Source organism: Nerophis ophidion, linkage group LG04, assembly GCF_033978795.1.
Source record: "Nerophis ophidion isolate RoL-2023_Sa linkage group LG04, RoL_Noph_v1.0, whole genome shotgun sequence".
Taxonomy (NCBI): domain Eukaryota; kingdom Metazoa; phylum Chordata; class Actinopteri; order Syngnathiformes; family Syngnathidae; genus Nerophis; species Nerophis ophidion.
The window spans coordinates 2313478-2332528 of NC_084614.1; the positions used below are offsets into that span (position 1 = coordinate 2313478).

The 19051-nt window shown below is 39.8% G+C and overlaps 1 protein-coding gene across 1 annotated transcript; it reads right to left on the bottom strand.

The window, feature by feature from the left end:
* Positions 1-1982: 1982 nt before the first annotated feature.
* supt4h1 (SPT4 homolog, DSIF elongation factor subunit) lies at positions 1983-18093 on the bottom strand. The gene is made up of 5 exons (XM_061896711.1): positions 17886-18093; positions 13861-13967; positions 8044-8099; positions 3815-3868; positions 1983-2196 (listed from the first exon to the last, which is right to left on the bottom strand). Exons 1-5 carry the CDS (start codon positions 17952-17954, stop codon positions 2129-2131), a joined length of 354 nt encoding a protein of 117 aa, XP_061752695.1. The 5' UTR covers positions 17955-18093; the 3' UTR covers positions 1983-2128.
* Positions 18094-19051: the final 958 nt, after the last annotated feature.

The following is a 19051-nucleotide window of genomic DNA, read 5'->3' on the forward strand; positions in this document are numbered from 1 at the left end:
AAAAAAAAGCTAAATTTTTAAACTAATAATTATAATATACCAAGTCACTTATGACACAACATTTTGTCCTGAAATATGTTAAATGTTTGTAGATGACTTGACTTGGGTGGAAAAAGTTTAGACACCCCTGACATAAAATATAAGAAGCTCTCAAAATAAAAATATACTCAAATATAAACAAAGTTGAGCTCATTTAATAAGATATTTACTTAGGAAACAATTTGAATAATTACAACAATAAACACTTATTAACTGTAACTGAACATAAATGTTCTCTAACAGGCAGAATGTTTGACATTAGGTTTTATAGAAGCACTTTAATTTTAATATTTTTATTCTATCCTTACTTGGGGGAATAATTAAAAAAATGGAAGAACATAAGAGCAAAAATGTGAAATTTTATAACGATATACTTTGTCACCTATAACACAACATTTTGTCCTGAAATATATGACATATGTTTTAGATGTCACTCCCATACTTGATTTGATTAAAAAAAAACTTTAGACACCCGTGACATAAAATATTGGGAGCTCTCAAAATATAAACAAAATTTAATTTAAAGAATCAAATACTATCTTAATACTAATCAATTTGAACAATTACAACAATAATAAACACGTATTAAAACATAAATATTCTTTTAGGCAGAATGTTTGACACTAGATTTTGCAGCAACTTTTATTTTAATACATTTATTCAATTATTACAGGGGGAAAAACAGTAAAATTAAAGCTGCAAGCAGCGATGTACAGGACCGACTTTAGTTTGTGTTTCCTGCCTTTACCCATTCAACATCTTTACCTGCACTTTACCTACCTTCCCTGCATCCTGGGGTCACACTGGTGCATCAGTTCTTTGAAGGCTCATAAAATCAAAACCGGAGCAGTTAGAAAAACTATTTCCTCAACTTTTAATCAGAAGGCTTTAATCACTTTCCTGTGCGAGTTTGAAGCAGACACAACAATTGCGCTCAGAGGAGATAATGTTTGAAAAAAGGTGACGGGTTCTTACAAAACTTTTGTTTTGAAGGGGCAATTGCCAACTTAATGTAGATTTTTGCTGAAGGATGTCAATGAATGAAATGTAGGTCCAAGTGAGACCTACATAGATGTTTTTGTTTCATGTCTCTACGATATCCCTACCGGAAGGTACAAGCAGTTTTGTCTGTGTTTTCTTCCTAGGAGCAGTTGTGTCTGTGTTTTATTCCTAGGGGGAGCTAGAGCGCAATTTTGAGTTTTGGGGTTTGTTTTTTTGATTAGATCTCAACTTTCACCAGTCCTGATGTGTGTGTCCAGTTTGGTGAGTTTTGAAGCTTTTTAAGGTGGTCATATTACAGCTCGAAGAGGCAAAGGTGAGTGTTTTTACAAAACTTTTGTTTTGAAGGGGGAATTGCAAACTTCCTGTTGATTTTTGCTGAAGAATGTCAATGTATGAAATCTAGGTCTAAGTGAGACCTACATAGAGTTTTCTGTTTCATGTCTCTACGACATTCCTACTGGAAGTTACAGGCAGTTTTGTCTGTGTTTTCTTCCTAGGGGGCGAGAGAGCGTAATTTTTAGTTTTGGTGTTAGGTTTTTTTTATTAAATGGCAATGTTCGCCAGTCCTGATGTGTGTGTCAAATTTGGTGAGTTTTGAAGCATGTTAAGGGGGTCAAATTACAGCTCAAAGCTGCGGAATAATAATAAAGAAAGAATAAAACGCTAGAAATTCAATAGGGTCCTCTGTCCCAAAGGGACATTCGGTCCCTAATAAACATGTATTAAAAGAAATAGTTTTATAGGCAGAATTTTTGACACTAGGTTTTTCAGCAACATTTATTGTATTCTTACGTGGGGAAAAGACGGTTGCAATGTAGGAAAATGGAGCAAAAAAAAAAAAAAGTATTTCATGAGAAAAAGTTGAAAAGTCCTAATAATGAATAATATATTTAGTCACTTACAGTCTACGTTCGGAGGAAGTTTGAAGAAAAGCAAGATAGTTTTGATTGCACATGTTGGGGACACATGCAGTCTACAAAGTCAAAGCTTTATTCTTCTTCTCATGCAGGAGAACCACAACGGGCAGTCCTCGGACCGGGACAGACGTGTAATAAAAGGAGAAGTACAAACTGAGGCCAAGGGCGGTTCAGGACTTGACGGCTGTATCTCTGGACTTGTAGATCACTCTCCTGCTCTTCAGTTCTCGCACCACACCTGCAAGACACAAAGTGACCATGACTTTTGTGTTTGTTGGACCTAGTAACTCAGGGTCAGGTCATCCCTAGTCTCATTCAACTGGATTTAATTGTCCTTCAAACACTTCTTACCACAGCGCTTGGAACATGATGTATCATAGTTGTCTTCATATAAACTCCAACCAAAAACAGATCAACGAGTCCTTGGTACTGAGAATCAAGAAGAATCAAGAAGTCCTTGGTACTGAGAACCAAGAAGAATCAAGATGTCCTTTGTACTGAGAATCAAGAAGTCCTTGGTACTGAGAATCAAGAAGAATCAAGATGTCCTTTGTACTGAGAATCAAGAAGTCCTTGGTACTGAGAATCAAGAAGTCCTTGGTACTGAGAACCAAGAAGAATCAAGAAGTCCTTGGTACTGAGAACCAAGAAGTCCTTGGTACTGAGAACCAAGACTAATTAAGAAGTCATTTTTACTGAGAACCAAGAAGAATCAAGAAGTCCTTGGTACTGAGAACCAAGAAGAATCAAGAAGTCCTTGGTACTGAAAACCAAGAAGAATGAAGAAATCCTTGGTACTGAGAACCAATAAGAATCAAGATGTCTTTTGTACTGAGAATCAAGAATAATCAAGAAGTCCTTGGTACTGAGAATCAAGAAGTCCTTGGTACTGAGAATCAAGAAGTCCTTGGTACTGAGAACCAAGAAGAATCAAGAAGTCCTTGGTACTGAGAACCAAGAAGAATCAAGAAGTCCTTGGTACTGAGAACCAAGAAGAATCAAGAAGTCCTTGGTACTGAGAACCAAGGAAGAATCCAGAGGTCCTTGGTACTGAGAACCAAGAATAATCAAGAAGTCCTTGGTACTAAGAACCAAGACTAATCAAGAAGTCATTTTTACTGAGAACCAAGAAGAATCAAGAAGTCCTTGGTACTGAGGACCAAGAAGAATGAAGAAGTCCTTGGTACCGAGAACCAATAAGAATCAAGATGTCCTTGGTACTGAGAACCAAGAAGAATCAAGAAGTCCTTGGTACTGAGAACCAAGAATAATCAATAAGTCCTTGGTACTGAGAACCAAGAAGAATCAAGAAGTCCTTGGTACTGAGAACCAAGAAGAATCAAGAAGTCCTTGGTACTGAGAACCAAGAAGAATCAAGAAGTCCTTGGTACTGAGAACCAAGAAGAATCAAGAAGTCCTTGGTACTGAGAACCAAGGAAGAATCCAGATGTCCTTGGTACTGAGAACCAAGAATAATCAAGAAGTCCTTGGTACTGAGAACCAAGACTAATCAAGAAGTCCTTTTTACTGAGAACCAAGAAGAATCAAGAAGTCCTTGGTACTGAGGACCAATAAGAATGAAGAAGTCCTTGGTACCGAGAACCAATAAGAATCAAGATGTCCTTGGTACTGAGAACCAAGAAGAATCAAGAAGTCCTTGGTACTGAGAACCAAGAATAATCAAAAAGTCCTTTTTACTGAGAACCAAGAAGAATCAAGTAGTCCTAGGTACTGAGAACCAAGAATGATCAAGAAGTCCTTTTTACTGAAAACCAAGAAGTCCTTGGTACTGACATGCATGGTAGTTTACCTGGAGGTAGTGTAGTGTGTAAACATGGACATGCATGGTAGTTTACCTGGAGGTAGTCTTCCAGTGACTGACACTGCATACACTCCTGGCTCGAAGTTGCCTGCAGGAAAGAAGACACAATCAAAGTGTGCACTGAATGGTGTGTGAGGCATGACTGCCAGGTCTGTACCACAAAACCACTTTGGGAGGCGGCTCACATTTTGCCAGGAGATTCCAGGACACAAACTTGAGGCTCCACTGAAAATGTGGGCTTTAGAGAGTTGGGAATAAGTCTGCAGCATTCATGGAAGTGGAAGCAAGATGGTAAAGTTTGTGTTGCTACATTTGGCCAGCAGGTGCTCTCTCCTGCTCAAACTTGCATAACGTTTCAAGAACTTGTGGAAGTGGTTCAAAAGACTGTCACTACCAATGACATCATGTAAGTACTGATCCCTACAGGGTCAGTCCATGGTCTGTGGACCTTCTCTTCATTCTATTTCCAATTCTGTAGCGCAAATCAAAAAACAAAATTAGGGCGTTTTTTCCATTGTTATTAAACATGTCAGATTTGAAAACTACCGTAATTCCTTGAATTGCCGCCAGGTATATAGTATGCACCTGCTTAGAATTACTGCCGGGTCAAACTCGTTTCACAAAATATTATTTTTACTAGCGCATGTCTAGAATTTCCACCGGGTCAAACTCGTCACGTCACGAGTGACACTTCACCTGTCATCATTTTCAAAATGGAGGAGGCTGATTTCAATCATTTGAAATCGCATGAAGGGAAGAAGATTAAGTGCTATTCAGTAGGATTTAAGTTCAAAGCTATTGAATATGCTAAAAAGAACAGTAAGCAGTTATGTTTTATTAAAAGCCTACTGAAATGAGATGTTCTTATTTAAACGGGGATAGCAGCTCCATTCTATGTGTCATACTTCATCATTTCACCATATTGCCATATTTTTGCTGAAAAGATTTAGTAGAGACCATCCACGATAAAGTTTGCAAATTTCGGTGCTAAGAGAAAAGCCCTGCCTCTACCAGAAGTCACAGACGATGATGTCACATGTTTGATGGCTCCTCACATATTCACATTGTTTATAATGGAAGCCTCCAACAAAAAGTGATATTCGGACCGAGAAAACGACAATTTTCCCATTAATTTGAGCAAGGATGAAAGATTTGTGTTTGAGGATATTGATAGCGACGCACTAGAAAAAAAAAAAAAAAAAAAAAACGCGATAGCATTGGGACGTATTCCGATGTTTTTAGACACATTTACTAGGATAATTCTGAGAAATCCCTTATCTTTCTATTGTGTTGCTAGTGTTTTAGTGAGTTAAATAGTACCTGATAGTCAGAGATGTACGTCCACGGGTGGGGCGGTATAGCTCGGTTGGTAGAGTGGCCGTGCCAGCAACTTGAGGGTTGCAGGTTCGATTCCCGCTTCTGCCATCCTAGTCACTGCCGTTGTGTCCTTGGGCAAGACACTTTACCCACCTGCTCCCAGTGCCACCCACACTGCTTTAAATGTAACTCAGATATTAGGTTTCACTATGTAAAGCGCTTTGAGTCACTAGAGAAAAGCGCTATATAAATATAATTCACATCATTACACAACGTTTTCAAGATGAAACTCTCGGGAAATTTAAAATTGCAATTTAGTAAACTAAAGCGGCCGTATTGGCATGTGTTGCAATGTTAATATTTCATCATTGATATATAAACTATCAGACTGCGTGGTGGCTAGTAGTGGCTTTCAGTAGGCCTTTAACATACCGTAGCTGCGTGTGTCAAAAATGAGTCATTAAATGACTCCCGCCTCCTGGTGGTAGAGGGCGCTAGTGATCCTTCTTGCGATTACTCGGCTGCAGAAGAAGTGACAACAAGCAGCCATCGTTTATTTTTTCCTTTCGCTTGCACTTTTAACATGGAGGATTACATATCTAAAATAAAACAGTTTTCTAAACTGGACTTTCAACCGAAGCATAAGGTAATAAAGGAAGATCTCCATCGAGACAGAGAGACTTTTAAAACGGAAGAAAGATAAGGAAGACTTCTATAACAAGTTATCGACACGTTTGATCAGAAGGAGCTGGCATGGACTTCATTTATAAGTAAAGGTAAGACCATAATAACCTTTTTTTAATTAAATGTGCTTTTCATGATGGTATCCTTACATCACACTCAAATTCATAAGCGCAGGCCTAAATTTACCGCATGCCTTTGGTAAGCGCCGGAGTAAGAAGAGGTTTTAAATTAATTAGCACCCCGGCGGCAATTCAAGGAAATATAGTAACCAAAAAGGGTTGATTTTCATTAAAATATTGCCATAAAATCTCCACATCCCACCCCCTGGATTGTAAACAATGTAAATAATTCAATGAATATACTCTGATGATTAACTTGTGTGATGACTGTATTATGTTGATAGTATATATTTGTAACATGAATTGATGAAGGTGGACCCCGACTTAAACAAGTTGAAAAACTTATTGGGGTGTTACCATTTAGTGGTCAATTGTACGGAATATGTACTGTACTGTGCAATCTATGCATGTCTTTGGAGGTGGGAGGGGCCTATCCCCAGGTGCATGTCTTTGGAGGTGGGAGGGGCCTATCCCCAGGTGCATGTCTTTGGAGGTGGGAGGGGCCTATCCCCAGGTGCATGTCTTTGGAGGTGGGAGGAAGCCGGAGTACCCGGAGGGAACCCACGCAGTCACGGGGAGAACATGCAAACTCCACACAGAAAGAACCCAGGACTACTCAGGACCTTCGTATTGTGAGGCAGACACACTAACACAGGGGTCAGCAACCTTTTTGAAACCAAGAGCTACTTCTTGGGTACTGATTAATGCCAAGGGCTACCAGTTTGATACACACTTAAATACATTTCCAGAAATAGCCAATTTGCTCAATTTACCTTTAACTCTATGTTATCATTAATAATTAATGATATTTATCTTTGTGGAAACACTGATCATCTTAATTATTTCTCACAATAAATATATATAGAAACAAATAAATATTTTTATAAATATATTTCGACTCTTTAAAATTCAACATTCAACCAAAAAAAAGACGAGAAAAACTAACTAATTCGAATCTTTTTGAAAAAATTAAAAAAAGAATTTATGGAACATCATTAGTCATTTTTCCTGATTAAGATTAATTTTACAATTTTTTTGTATAAAATAGGTTAAAATCCAATCTGCACTTTGTTAGAATATATAACAAATTGGACCAAGCTATATTTATAACAAAGACAAATAATGTTGTTGAATTTTAATCATAAGTTTGAAGAAATATTTCACAAATATTTGTCAAAAAAACAGAAGCTAAAATGAATAATTAATTTTAATTTATTTATTATTCTTTACAAAAAAAAAAAAATTACTTGAGCGTTGATTTAAATTGTCAGGAAAAAAAGAGGACGGAATTTAAAAGGTAAAAAGGTATATGTGTTTTAAAATCCCAAAATCATTTTTAAGGTTGTATTTTTTCATTAATTGTCTTTCTGAAAATTATAAGAAGCAAAAAATAAATGAAATTATTTAAACAAGTGAAGACCAAGTCTTTAAAATATTTTCTTGGATTTTCAAATTCTATTTGAGTTTTGTCTCTCTTAGAATTAAAAATGTCGAGCAAAGTGAGACCAGCTTGCTAGTAAATAAATACAATTTAAAAAATAGAGGCAGCTCACTGGTAAGTGCTGCTATTTGAGCTATTTTTAGAACAGGCCAGCGGGCGACTCATCTGGTCCTTACGGGTGACCTGGTGCCCGCGTTAGTGACCCCTGCACTAACCCCTCTTCCACCGTGCTGCCCCACTAGCAGTCAATATTTATTTATTTAATAAAATTTTTTGGGGGGGATAACAGTCAATATTTTTTTTTAAATTAAAAAATAAGTGAATTTTGTTAAACCAAGTATTGTGTGTTTTTTTCCATATACAACAAGCTATCTGGATTTAATAATGAATCAGTTCGATAAGAGGATTCGATATTGGCATCAAAATCGATCATTTTACTAACAAACATCATCTCTAGTGATGTGACAGCTGGTGACAGTACACCTACTTTGAGACAAGAGCTATAGCCATGCATGCTTGCTCATGCTTTCCAGTCATATCCAACAATTACTGTCTATATCAACTGCTGAGTTTCATTTTTTTAAATGTTTTCTGCTGCTGGTGTGCCTTGGAATATTTTCAATGAAAAAAAAAAGTGCCTCGGCTCAGAAAAGGTTGAAAAACACTGGTCTAAAAAGAATAAGGTCTAAGTACAAATCCTACCTATTCTCTGCCATTTCGCCACCCAGCTGTCGTCTGGACTCATCATGGCGACCACGCTGTTGGAACACAGAACAATAGTTCAATAATACAAAACAACAGTTCAATAATACAAAACATCCATCCATCTTGGGCAGGGCGATATATGGTTATAGTGGATATATGGCAGGTTTGTCTCTGTGCGACATAGAAAATGAGTATATGGTGATTGTATGAAAGCCTATGGTGTGTCATTAACCAGTTGTGTTATGTTCCTGGGCTTTTAAGTTCATAGGTCAATCTGTGACATCATTTCTCCTTCAAATCACGTCTTTGTCAGAACAGCCTGTTTCAATCAATGGTGGCAGCCTGTCTTGTGTGCGTTGACGGCACGCACGCACGCACGCACGCACGCACGCACGCACGCACGCACGCACGCACGCACGCACGCACGCACGCACGCACGCACGCACGCACGCACGCACGCACGCACGCACGCACGCACGCACGCACGCACGCACGCACGCACGCACGCACGCACGCACGCACGCACGCACGCACGGTGTCCCAACTCTAAAAAGAACTACTATCCCTTCCTAGCAGTGATATTGGAGTATACCTTCTCACGCAGTTGCTTTTAGCTGCTGGCATTACACTACAGGCTCTTCTCACTCTTTCTTGTCTCTCCTTCTCACAGACAGTGAAGTGAAGTGAATTATATTTATATAGCGCTTTTCTCTAGTGACTCAAAGCGCTTTACATAGTGAAAGCCAATATCTAAGTTACATTTAAAGCAGTGTGGGTGGCACTGGGAGCAGGTGGGTAAAGTGTCTTGCCCAAGGACACAACAGCAGTAACTAGGATGGCGGAAGCGGGAATCGAACCTGTAACCCTCAAGTTCTTCCATCCGTCACACACTGTCACCTCATACCTCACATACGCAGAGAGGTAGCAGCATGGGTAACGTTAGCTGTGATGCTAGCGGAGGTGCGAATGAAGGGAGAAATAATTCCCAAGAAAAACAGCAGGGGGTCCATCGTCTGGAGGTAGTTTGGCTTCGAACAGACAACCGTAATTTGTCAAGTGTGGGGCAAAAGCGTTGCCACAAAAAGTAGCATTACTGCTAATATGAAGCATCATTTGAAAAGTCACCTGCTAGAGAATGAAGAGTGTTTACTCCGCATGTCAACATCTCCCTTCCGTGCCAAACCATCAACACCGTATGAAAAAAATAGTCAACAACAGAAGGAGATAACGTCCACAGGAACCTACCACAGAGCAAAGGATGAACACTATTTGATTTCTTATTGTGCAGCTCATTTTTATGTGAAACCTATTGTGTGACATCATGCACAAAAGTGCAATTTATTTGTTTTAAACTATTGTAGTGGCGTTCTGTCCAAAAAGTGCACTTTAATTGAGTGTTGTTTTGATATGTCATCTTAGTGACATCATGCACAAAAGTACACTAATAGCTTGTTTTAAAATGTCTCTGACAATCCAGCACTTTCTGTTTTGGAAACTACATGAATGTTTGTGCCACTGTGCCAATAACTGTTTAATAAATACACTTTTACTAAATTGACTTAGTTGTGATTTCTCTCTCTGCATGAAAGTTTAAAAGTAGCATATATGAATGCAGTATGAAGAAGAATGTTTGAATGTAGACACATAGAATCATCATACTGCTGTCATTATATGTGTTCATTCAAGGCTAAGGCAAAATATCCACATCTATTTGGTGAATACTGACATGGCCTACAAATATTGAGATGTTAAAAAAAGGCCATATCACCCTGGCCTACATCAATCCATCCATGTTCTACCGCTTGTCCCTTTTGGGGTCGCGGGAAGTGCTGGAGCCTATCTCAGCTACATTCGGGTGGAAGGCGGGGTACACCCTGGACAGGTCGCCACCTCATCATAGGGCCAACACAGATAGACTGACCCAAAAAAATAGTTTAATAAGACAAAACAATAATAGTTGAATAAGTTCCCCAGCCTGGAGAGAAGTTGTTTCTGAGACTTTGTACCCGTCAAATGCAGAACTGGTGCATTCATGAACTAAGTTAGTACTGAGACTTTGTACCCGTCAAATGAAGAACTGGTGCATTCATGAACTAAGTTAGTACTGAGACTTTGTACCCGTCAAATGCAGAACTGGTGCATTCATGAACTAAGTTAGTACTGAGACTTTGTACCCGTCAAATGAAGAACTGGTGCATTCATGAACTAAGTTAGTACTGAGACTTTGTACCCGTCAAATGCAGAACTGGTGCATTCATGAACTAAGTTAGTACTGAGACTTTGTACCCGTCAAATGCAGAACTGGTGCATTCATGAACTAAGTTAGTACTGAGACTTTGTACCCGTCAAATGCAGAACTGGTGCATTCATGAACTAAGTTAGTACTGAGACTTTGTACCCGTCAAATGCAGAACTGGTGCATTCATGAACTAAGTTAGTACTGAGACTTTGTACCCGTCAAATGCAGAACTGGTGCATTCATGAACTAAGTTAGTACTGAGACTTTGTACTCGTCAAATGAAGAACTGGTGCATTCATGAACTAAGTTATTACTGAGACTTTGTACCCGTCAAATGCAGAACTGGTGCATTCATGAACTAAGTTAGTACTGAGACTTTGTACCCGTCAAATGCAGAACTGGTGCATTCATGAACTAAGTTAGTACTGAGACTTTGTACTCGTCAAATGCAGAACTGGTGCATTCATGAACTAAGTTAGTACTGAGACTTTGTACTCGTCAAATGAAGAACTGGTGCATTCATGAACTAAGTTATTACTGAGACTTTGTACCCGTCAAATGAAGAACTGGTGCATTCATGAACTAAGTTAGTACTGAGACTTTGTACCCGTCAAATGCAGAACTGGTGCATTCATGAACTAAGTTAGTACTGAGACTTTGTACTCGTCAAATGCAGAACTGGTGCATTCATGAACTAAGTTAGTACTGAGACTTTGTACCCGTCAAATGCAGAACTGGTGCATTCATGAACTAAGTTAGTACTGAGACTTTGTACCCGTCAAATGCAGAACTGGTGCATTCATGAACTAAGTTAGTACTGAGACTTTGTACTCGTCAAATGCAGAACTGGTGCATTCATGAACTAAGTTAGTACTGAGACTTTGTACCCGTCAAATGCAGAACTGGTGCATTCATGAACTAAGTTAGTACTGAGACTTTGTACCCGTCAAATGCAGAACTGGTGCATTCATGAACTAAGTTAGTACTGAGACTTTGTACTCGTCAAATGCAGAACTGGTGCATTCATGAACTAAGTTAGTACTGAGACTTTGTACTCGTCAAATGAAGAACTGGTGCATTCATGAACTAAGTTATTACTGAGACTTTGTACCCGTCAAATGCAGAACTGGTGCATTCATGAACTAAGTTAGTACTGAGACTTTGTACCCGTCAAATGCAGAACTGGTGCATTCATGAACTAAGTTAGTACTGAGACTTTGTACCCGTCAAATGCAGAACTGGTGCATTCATGAACTAAGTTAGTACTGAGACTTTGTACTCGTCAAATGCAGAACTGGTGCATTCATGAACTAAGTTAGTACTGAGACTTTGTACTCGTCAAATGAAGAACTGGTGCATTCATGAACTAAGTTAGTACTGAGACTTTGTACTCGTCAAATGAAGAACTGGTGCATTCATGAACTAAGTTAGTACTGAGACTTTGTACCCGTCAAATGAAGAACTGGTGCATTCATGAACTAAGTTATTACTGAGACTTTGTACCCGTCAAATGAAGAACTGGTGCATTCATGAACTAAGTTAGTACTGAGACTTTGTACCCGTCAAATGAAGAACTGGTGCATTCATGAACTAAGTTATTACTGAGACTTTGTACCCGTCAAATGAAGAACTGGTGCATTCATGAACTAAGTTAGTACTGAGACTTTGTACCCGTCAAATGAAGAACTGGTGCATTCATGAACTAAGTTATTACTGAGACTTTGTACTCGTCAAATGAAGAACTGGTGCATTCATGAACTAAGTTAGTACTGAGACTTTGTACCCGTCAAATGCAGAACTGGTGCATTCATGAACAAAGTTAGTACTGAGACTTTGTACCCGTCAAATGCAGAACTGGTGCATTCATGAACTAAGTTATTACTGAGACTTTGTACTCGTCAAATGAAGAACTGGTGCATTCATGAACTAAGTTAGTACTGAGACTTTGTACCCGTCAAATGCAGAACTGGTGCATTCATGAACTAAGTTAGTACTGAGACTTTGTACCCGTCAAATGCAGAACTGGTGCATTCATGAACTAAGTTAGTACTGAGACTTTGTACCCGTCAAATGCAGAACTGGTGCATTCATGAACTAAGTTATTACTGAGACTTTGTACTCGTCAAATGAAGAACTGGTGCATTCATGAACTAAGTTAGTACTGAGACTTTGTACCCGTCAAATGCAGAACTGGTGCATTCATGAACTAAGTTAGTACTGAGACTTTGTACCCGTCAAATGCAGAACTGGTGCATTCATGAACTAAGTTAGTACTGAGACTTTGTACTCGTCAAATGAAGAACTGGTGCATTCATGAACTAAGTTAGTACTGAGACTTTGTACTCGTCAAATGCAGAACTGGTGCATTCATGAACTAAGTTAGTACTGAGACTTTGTACCCGTCAAATGCAGAACTGGTGCATTCATGAACTAAGTTATTACTGAGACTTTGTACTCGTCAAATGAAGAACTGGTGCATTCATGAACTAAGTTAGTACTGAGACTTTGTACCCGTCAAATGAAGAACTGGTGCATTCATGAACTAAGTTATTACTGAGACTTTGTACCCGTCAAATGAAGAACTGGTGCATTCATGAACTAAGTTAGTACTGAGACTTTGTACCCGTCAAATGAAGAACTGGTGCATTCATGAACTAAGTTATTACTGAGACTTTGTACCCGTCAAATGAAGAACTGGTGCATTCATGAACTAAGTTATTACTGAGACTTTGTACCCGTCAAATGAAGAACTGGTGCATTCATGAACTAAGTTATTACTGAGACTTTGTACTCGTCAAATGAAGAACTGGTGCATTCATGAACTAAGTTAGTACTGAGACTTTGTACTCGTCAAATGAAGAACTGGTGCATTCATGAACTAAGTTAGTACTGAGACTTTGTACTCGTCAAATGCAGAACTGGTGCATTCATGAACTAAGTTAGTACTGAGACTTTGTACCCGTCAAATGCAGAACTGGTGCATTCATGAACTAAGTTATTACTGAGACTTTGTACTCGTCAAATGAAGAACTGGTGCATTCATGAACTAAGTTAGTACTGAGACTTTGTACCCGTCAAATGAAGAACTGGTGCATTCATGAACTAAGTTATTACTGAGACTTTGTACCCGTCAAATGAAGAACTGGTGCATTCATGAACTAAGTTAGTACTGAGACTTTGTACCCGTCAAATGAAGAACTGGTGCATTCATGAACTAAGTTATTACTGAGACTTTGTACCCGTCAAATGAAGAACTGGTGCATTCATGAACTAAGTTATTACTGAGACTTTGTACCCGTCAAATGAAGAACTGGTGCATTCATGAACTAAGTTATTACTGAGACTTTGTACTCGTCAAATGAAGAACTGGTGCATTCATGAACTAAGTTAGTACTGAGACTTTGTACTCGTCAAATGAAGAACTGGTGCATTCATGAACTAAGTTAGTACTGAGACTTTGTACCCGTCAAATGAAGAACTGGTGCATTCATGAACTAAGTTATTACTGAGACTTTGTACCCGTCAAATGAAGAACTGGTGCATTCATGAACTAAGTTAGTACTGAGACTTTGTACCCGTCAAATGAAGAACTGGTGCATTCATAAACCATCTCTCGGTTTCCCTTCATCTGGAGGTAAGGGTCACAATTGTCACAGCCGTCGTACTCGAACTGGTCGATGGTCTGTGGAAGAAGTTGATCGTAAAATAAAGACATTTTGAAGGAGAAAACATTTAAAGACCTACTGGAAGCCACTACTAGCGACCACACAGTCTGATAGTTTATATATCAATGATGAAATATTAACATTGCAACACATGCCAATACGGCCGCTTTAGTTTACTAAATTGCAATTTTAAATTTCCCAAGAGGTATCCTGTTGAAAAGGTTGCGGAAAGACGAGGCGTGTGCGTGACGTCACAGGTTGTAGCGAACATGTTCTCCCAGCACCGATCATGGCTAAAAGTAGTCTGCTTTAATGGCATAATTACACAGTATTCTGGACATCTGTGTTGCTGAATCTTTTGCAATTTGTTCAATTAATAATGGAGACGTCAAAGAAGAAAGATGTAGGTGGGAAGCGGTGTATTGCGGCCGGCTGTAGCAACACAAACACAGCCGGTGTTTCTTTGTTTGTTGTGAAGCTTTAATATGGAACAGAGTGGTCAAGCGAACATGTTTCTCCCGCACATATCAACCGGCAGGTTTTGGTGGGTGAGAAAATGGTGGTAATAAGTCGGCTCTTAGTGTAAACATGAGCGGCGCCTGTGTCGTTCCTCCAGCAGCTGTCAAAGAGGCAGCTGTGACTTTCTTGGCTCCTCCATGGCTTCCCTCAGAGACACTGGCAGTCACAAAACCCCTTCAACTTCCAGGTATGACTACATAATCTGACTAAAACACTAGTAACACAAAGAGCAGATAAGGTATTTTCCAGAATTATCCTAGTAAATGTGTCTAATAACATCTGAATCGCTCCCACTGCCCTTGCCTTTTTTTTTCCTTCTAGTCCTTCACTCTCACTTTCCTCGTCCACGAATCTTTCATCCTCGCTCAGATTAATGGGGAAATTGTCGCTTTCTCGGTCCGAATTGCTCTAGCCACTGGTGGCCATGATTGTAAACAATGTTCAGATGTGAGGAGCTCCACAACCCGTGACGTCACGCGCACATCGTCTGCTACTTCCTGTACAGGCAAGGCTTTTTTATTAGCGACCAAAAGTTGCAAACTTTATCGTGGATGTTCTCTACTAAATCCTTTCAGCAAAAACATGGCAATATGGTGAAATGATGAAGTATGACACATAGAATGGAGCTGCTATCCCCCTTTAAATAACATCTCATTTCAGTAGGTCTTTAAAGTGTGATAAAATATATGTAAGAACAAGCATCTTCTTCCTAAGTGACCACACGCACACACACACACAAAAACACACAGCACACGCACTCAAAAACAGACAGGCACACAAAAACACACACGCACACACAAAACACATGCACGCACACACACAAACAGCACACACACTCAAAAACACACACGCACACACACAAAACACATTCACGCACACGCACACACATACACGCACACAAAAACACACACGCACACAGCACACGCACACAAAAACATGCACGCACACACATACACACACACAAACACACAAAAACACAAACAGCACATGCACTCAAAAACACACACGCACACACAAAACACATGCACGCACACACATACACGCATGCACGCACACACATACACGCAGGCACACACATACACGCAGGCACACAAAAACACACAAACACACACGCACACAGAACACGCACTGAAAAACACACAAGCACACGTACACACACACGCAGATGCACTCAAAAACACACACACAGGCACACAAAAACACACGCACACAGCACATGCACTCAAAAACACACACGCACACAAAACCCACGGACGCAAACACACACGCGCACACACACAAAACACACGCACGCAAACACACAAGCACACAGCACACGCACTCAAAAACACACACGCACACAAAAACACACACGCACACACAAAACACGTGCATACACACGCAAACACACACGCACACAGCACACGCACTCAAAAACACACACGCACACAAAAACACACACGCACACACAAAACACGTGCATACACACAAAAACACACACGCACACAGCACACGTACTCAAAAACACACACGCACACACACACACAAAACACATGCACGCACACGCACACACAAACACACAGCACACAAAAACACACACACACCACACGCACTCAAAAACACACACACAGGCAACACACGCACGCGCACACGTACACAAAACACACGCACGCAAACACACACGCGCACACACACACACGCACGCACACACACACACGCACACAAAAACACAGGCACACAGCACACGCACTCAAAAACACACACGCACACAGCACACGCACTCAAAAACACACACGCACACAAAAACACACGCACTCAAAAACACAAACGCACACACACGCACACACACACCCACACAGCACACGCACTCAAAAACACACACGCACACACAAAACACGTCCACGCACACGCACACAGCACACGCACTCAAAAACACACACGCACACACAAAACACACGCACGCACACGCACAAACACACAGCACACGCACACAAAAACACACGCACACAGCACACGCACTGAAAAACACACACGCACATGTACTCAAAAACACGCACACAGCACATGTACTCAAAAACACACACGCACACAGCACATGCACTCAAAAACACACACGCACACACGCACACAGCACACGCACTGAAAAACACACACGCACACAGCACACGCACTGAAAAACACACACGCACATGTACTCAAAAACACGCACACAGGCACACAAAAACACACACAGGCCCACAAAAACACACACGCACACAGCACATGTACTCAAAAACACGCACACAGCACATGTACTCAAAAACACACACACAGGCACACAAAAACACACACACAGGCCCACAAAAACACACACGCACACAAAAACACACACGCACACAGCACACGCACTGAAAAACACACACGCACATGTACTCAAAAACACGCACACAGCACATATACTCAAAAACACACACACAGGCACACAAAAACACACACACAGGCCCACAAAAACACACACGCACACAGCACACGCACTGAAAAACACACACGCACATGTACTCAAAAACACGCACACAGCACATGTACTCAAAAACACACACGCACACAGCACATGTACTCAAAAACACACACGCACACAGCACATGCACTCAAAAACACACACGCACACAGCACACGCACTGAAAAACACACACGCACACAGCACACGCACTGAAAAACACACGCACATGTACTCAAAAACACGCACACACACACAGGCACACAAAAACACACACACAGGCCCACAAAAACACACACGCACACAGCACATGTACTCAAAAACACACACACAGGCCCACAAAAACACACACACAGGCCCACAAAAACACACACGCACACAGCACACGCACACAGCACACGCACTGAAAAACACACACGCACATGTACTCAAAAACACGCACACAGCACATATACTCAAAAACACACACACAGGCACACAAAAACACACACACAGGCCCACAAAAACACACACGCACACAGCACACGCACTGAAAAACACACACGCACATGTACTCAAAAACACGCACACAGCACATATACTCAAAAACACACACACAGGCACACAAAAACACACACACAGGCCCACAAAAACACACACGCACACAGCACACGCACTGAAAAACACACACGCACATGTACTCAAAAACACGCACACAGCACATATACTCAAAAACACACACACAGGCCCACAAAAACACACACGCACACAGCACATGCACTCAAAAACACACACACACAACACATGCACGCAAACACACACAGGCACACAACACACGCACTCAAAAACACACACGCACACACACAAAACAAAGACAGAAAAACAACAAGAAAAACAACAAGAAGAAGAAGAAGAAGAAGAAGAAAAAAAAATCGTCCATTAAACGGCGACATATTTGGCGTTCCCTTGACTAAAGATTTACCTTGACTAAAGAGCACAGCAAACATGCTCGTAGGTGTCGGATGTCCTTGGGGACTCTTTCCAAGGCCATAATGCTGAAGTTAGGTTAGTTAGTTAGTTAGTATTTTAGTTGCTATTTGACAAAGTAGCCGCGAAGAATAAACACAAGCTATGTTAGCTCTTTAGTCGCTACATTCATACGTCATCACCGGCGACGATGACAAGAAAGGACCCACGGGTCCTCCGTTCTATAGCGCCTGCTTACAAAAATATTTTTTTTGTTTAGTTTTTTTTAATGCACACAAAAGTCAAGGTACTTTTGTCAGTTTCAAACACCGAACTATCAATTACACCAAACAACATAATTGCCTATTAGTCCAGGCCAGGGGTCAGCAACCTTTTTAAAAACCAAGAGCCAAAACTGATTCATGCCAAGGGCTACCAGTTTGATACACACTTCAACACATTGACAGAAATAGCCCATTTGTTCAATTTACCTTTAATATATATATATATATATATATATATATATATAAATGTTGATATTTCTGTCGGTCATTCCGTCGTACATTTTTTTTCCCTTTACGGAAGGTTTTTTGTCGGGAATAAATGATGAAAAAAACACTTAATTAAACGGTTTAAAAGAGGAGAAAACACACAAAAAAATTGAAACATAGTTTATCATCAATTTCGACTCTTTAAAATTCAAAATTCAACCGAAAAAAAGAAGAAAAAAACTAGCTAAATTGAATCTTTTGGAAAAATTAAAAAAAGAATTTATGGAACATCATTATTAATTTTTCTTGATTAAGATTAATTTTAGAATTTTGATGACATGTTTTAAATAGGTTAAAATCCAATCTGCACTTTGTTAGAATATATAACAAATTGGACCAAGCTATATTTCTAACAAAGACAAATCCTTATTTCTTCTAGATTTTCCAGAACAAAAATTTTAAAATAAATTCAAAAGCCTTTGAAATAAGATTTAATTTTGAATCTACAGATTTTCGAGATTTGCCAGAATATTTTTTGTGAAGTTTAATCATAATAAGTTTGAAGAAATATTTCACAAATATTCTTCATCAAATAAACAGAAGCTAAAATGAAGAATTAAATTAAATGTATTTATTATTCTTTATCCATCCATTTTCTACCGCTTATTCCCTTGTGGGGTCGCGGGGGGTG

Excerpts from the sequence above, each read along its gene's own strand:
- supt4h1 (XM_061896711.1), bottom strand. The coding sequence starts at position 17,954 with ATGGCCTTGGAAAGAGTCCCCAAGGACATCCGACACCTACGAGCATGT. Across the intron at positions 13,968-17,885 it reads TGCTGTGCTCTTTAGTCAAG|ACCATCGACCAGTTCGAGTA; the intron begins GTAAATCTTTAG and ends CTTCTTCCACAG. Across the intron at positions 8,100-13,860 it reads ACCAGTTCTTCATTTGACGG|CGTGGTCGCCATGATGAGTC; the intron begins GTACAAAGTCTC and ends GTGTTCCAACAG.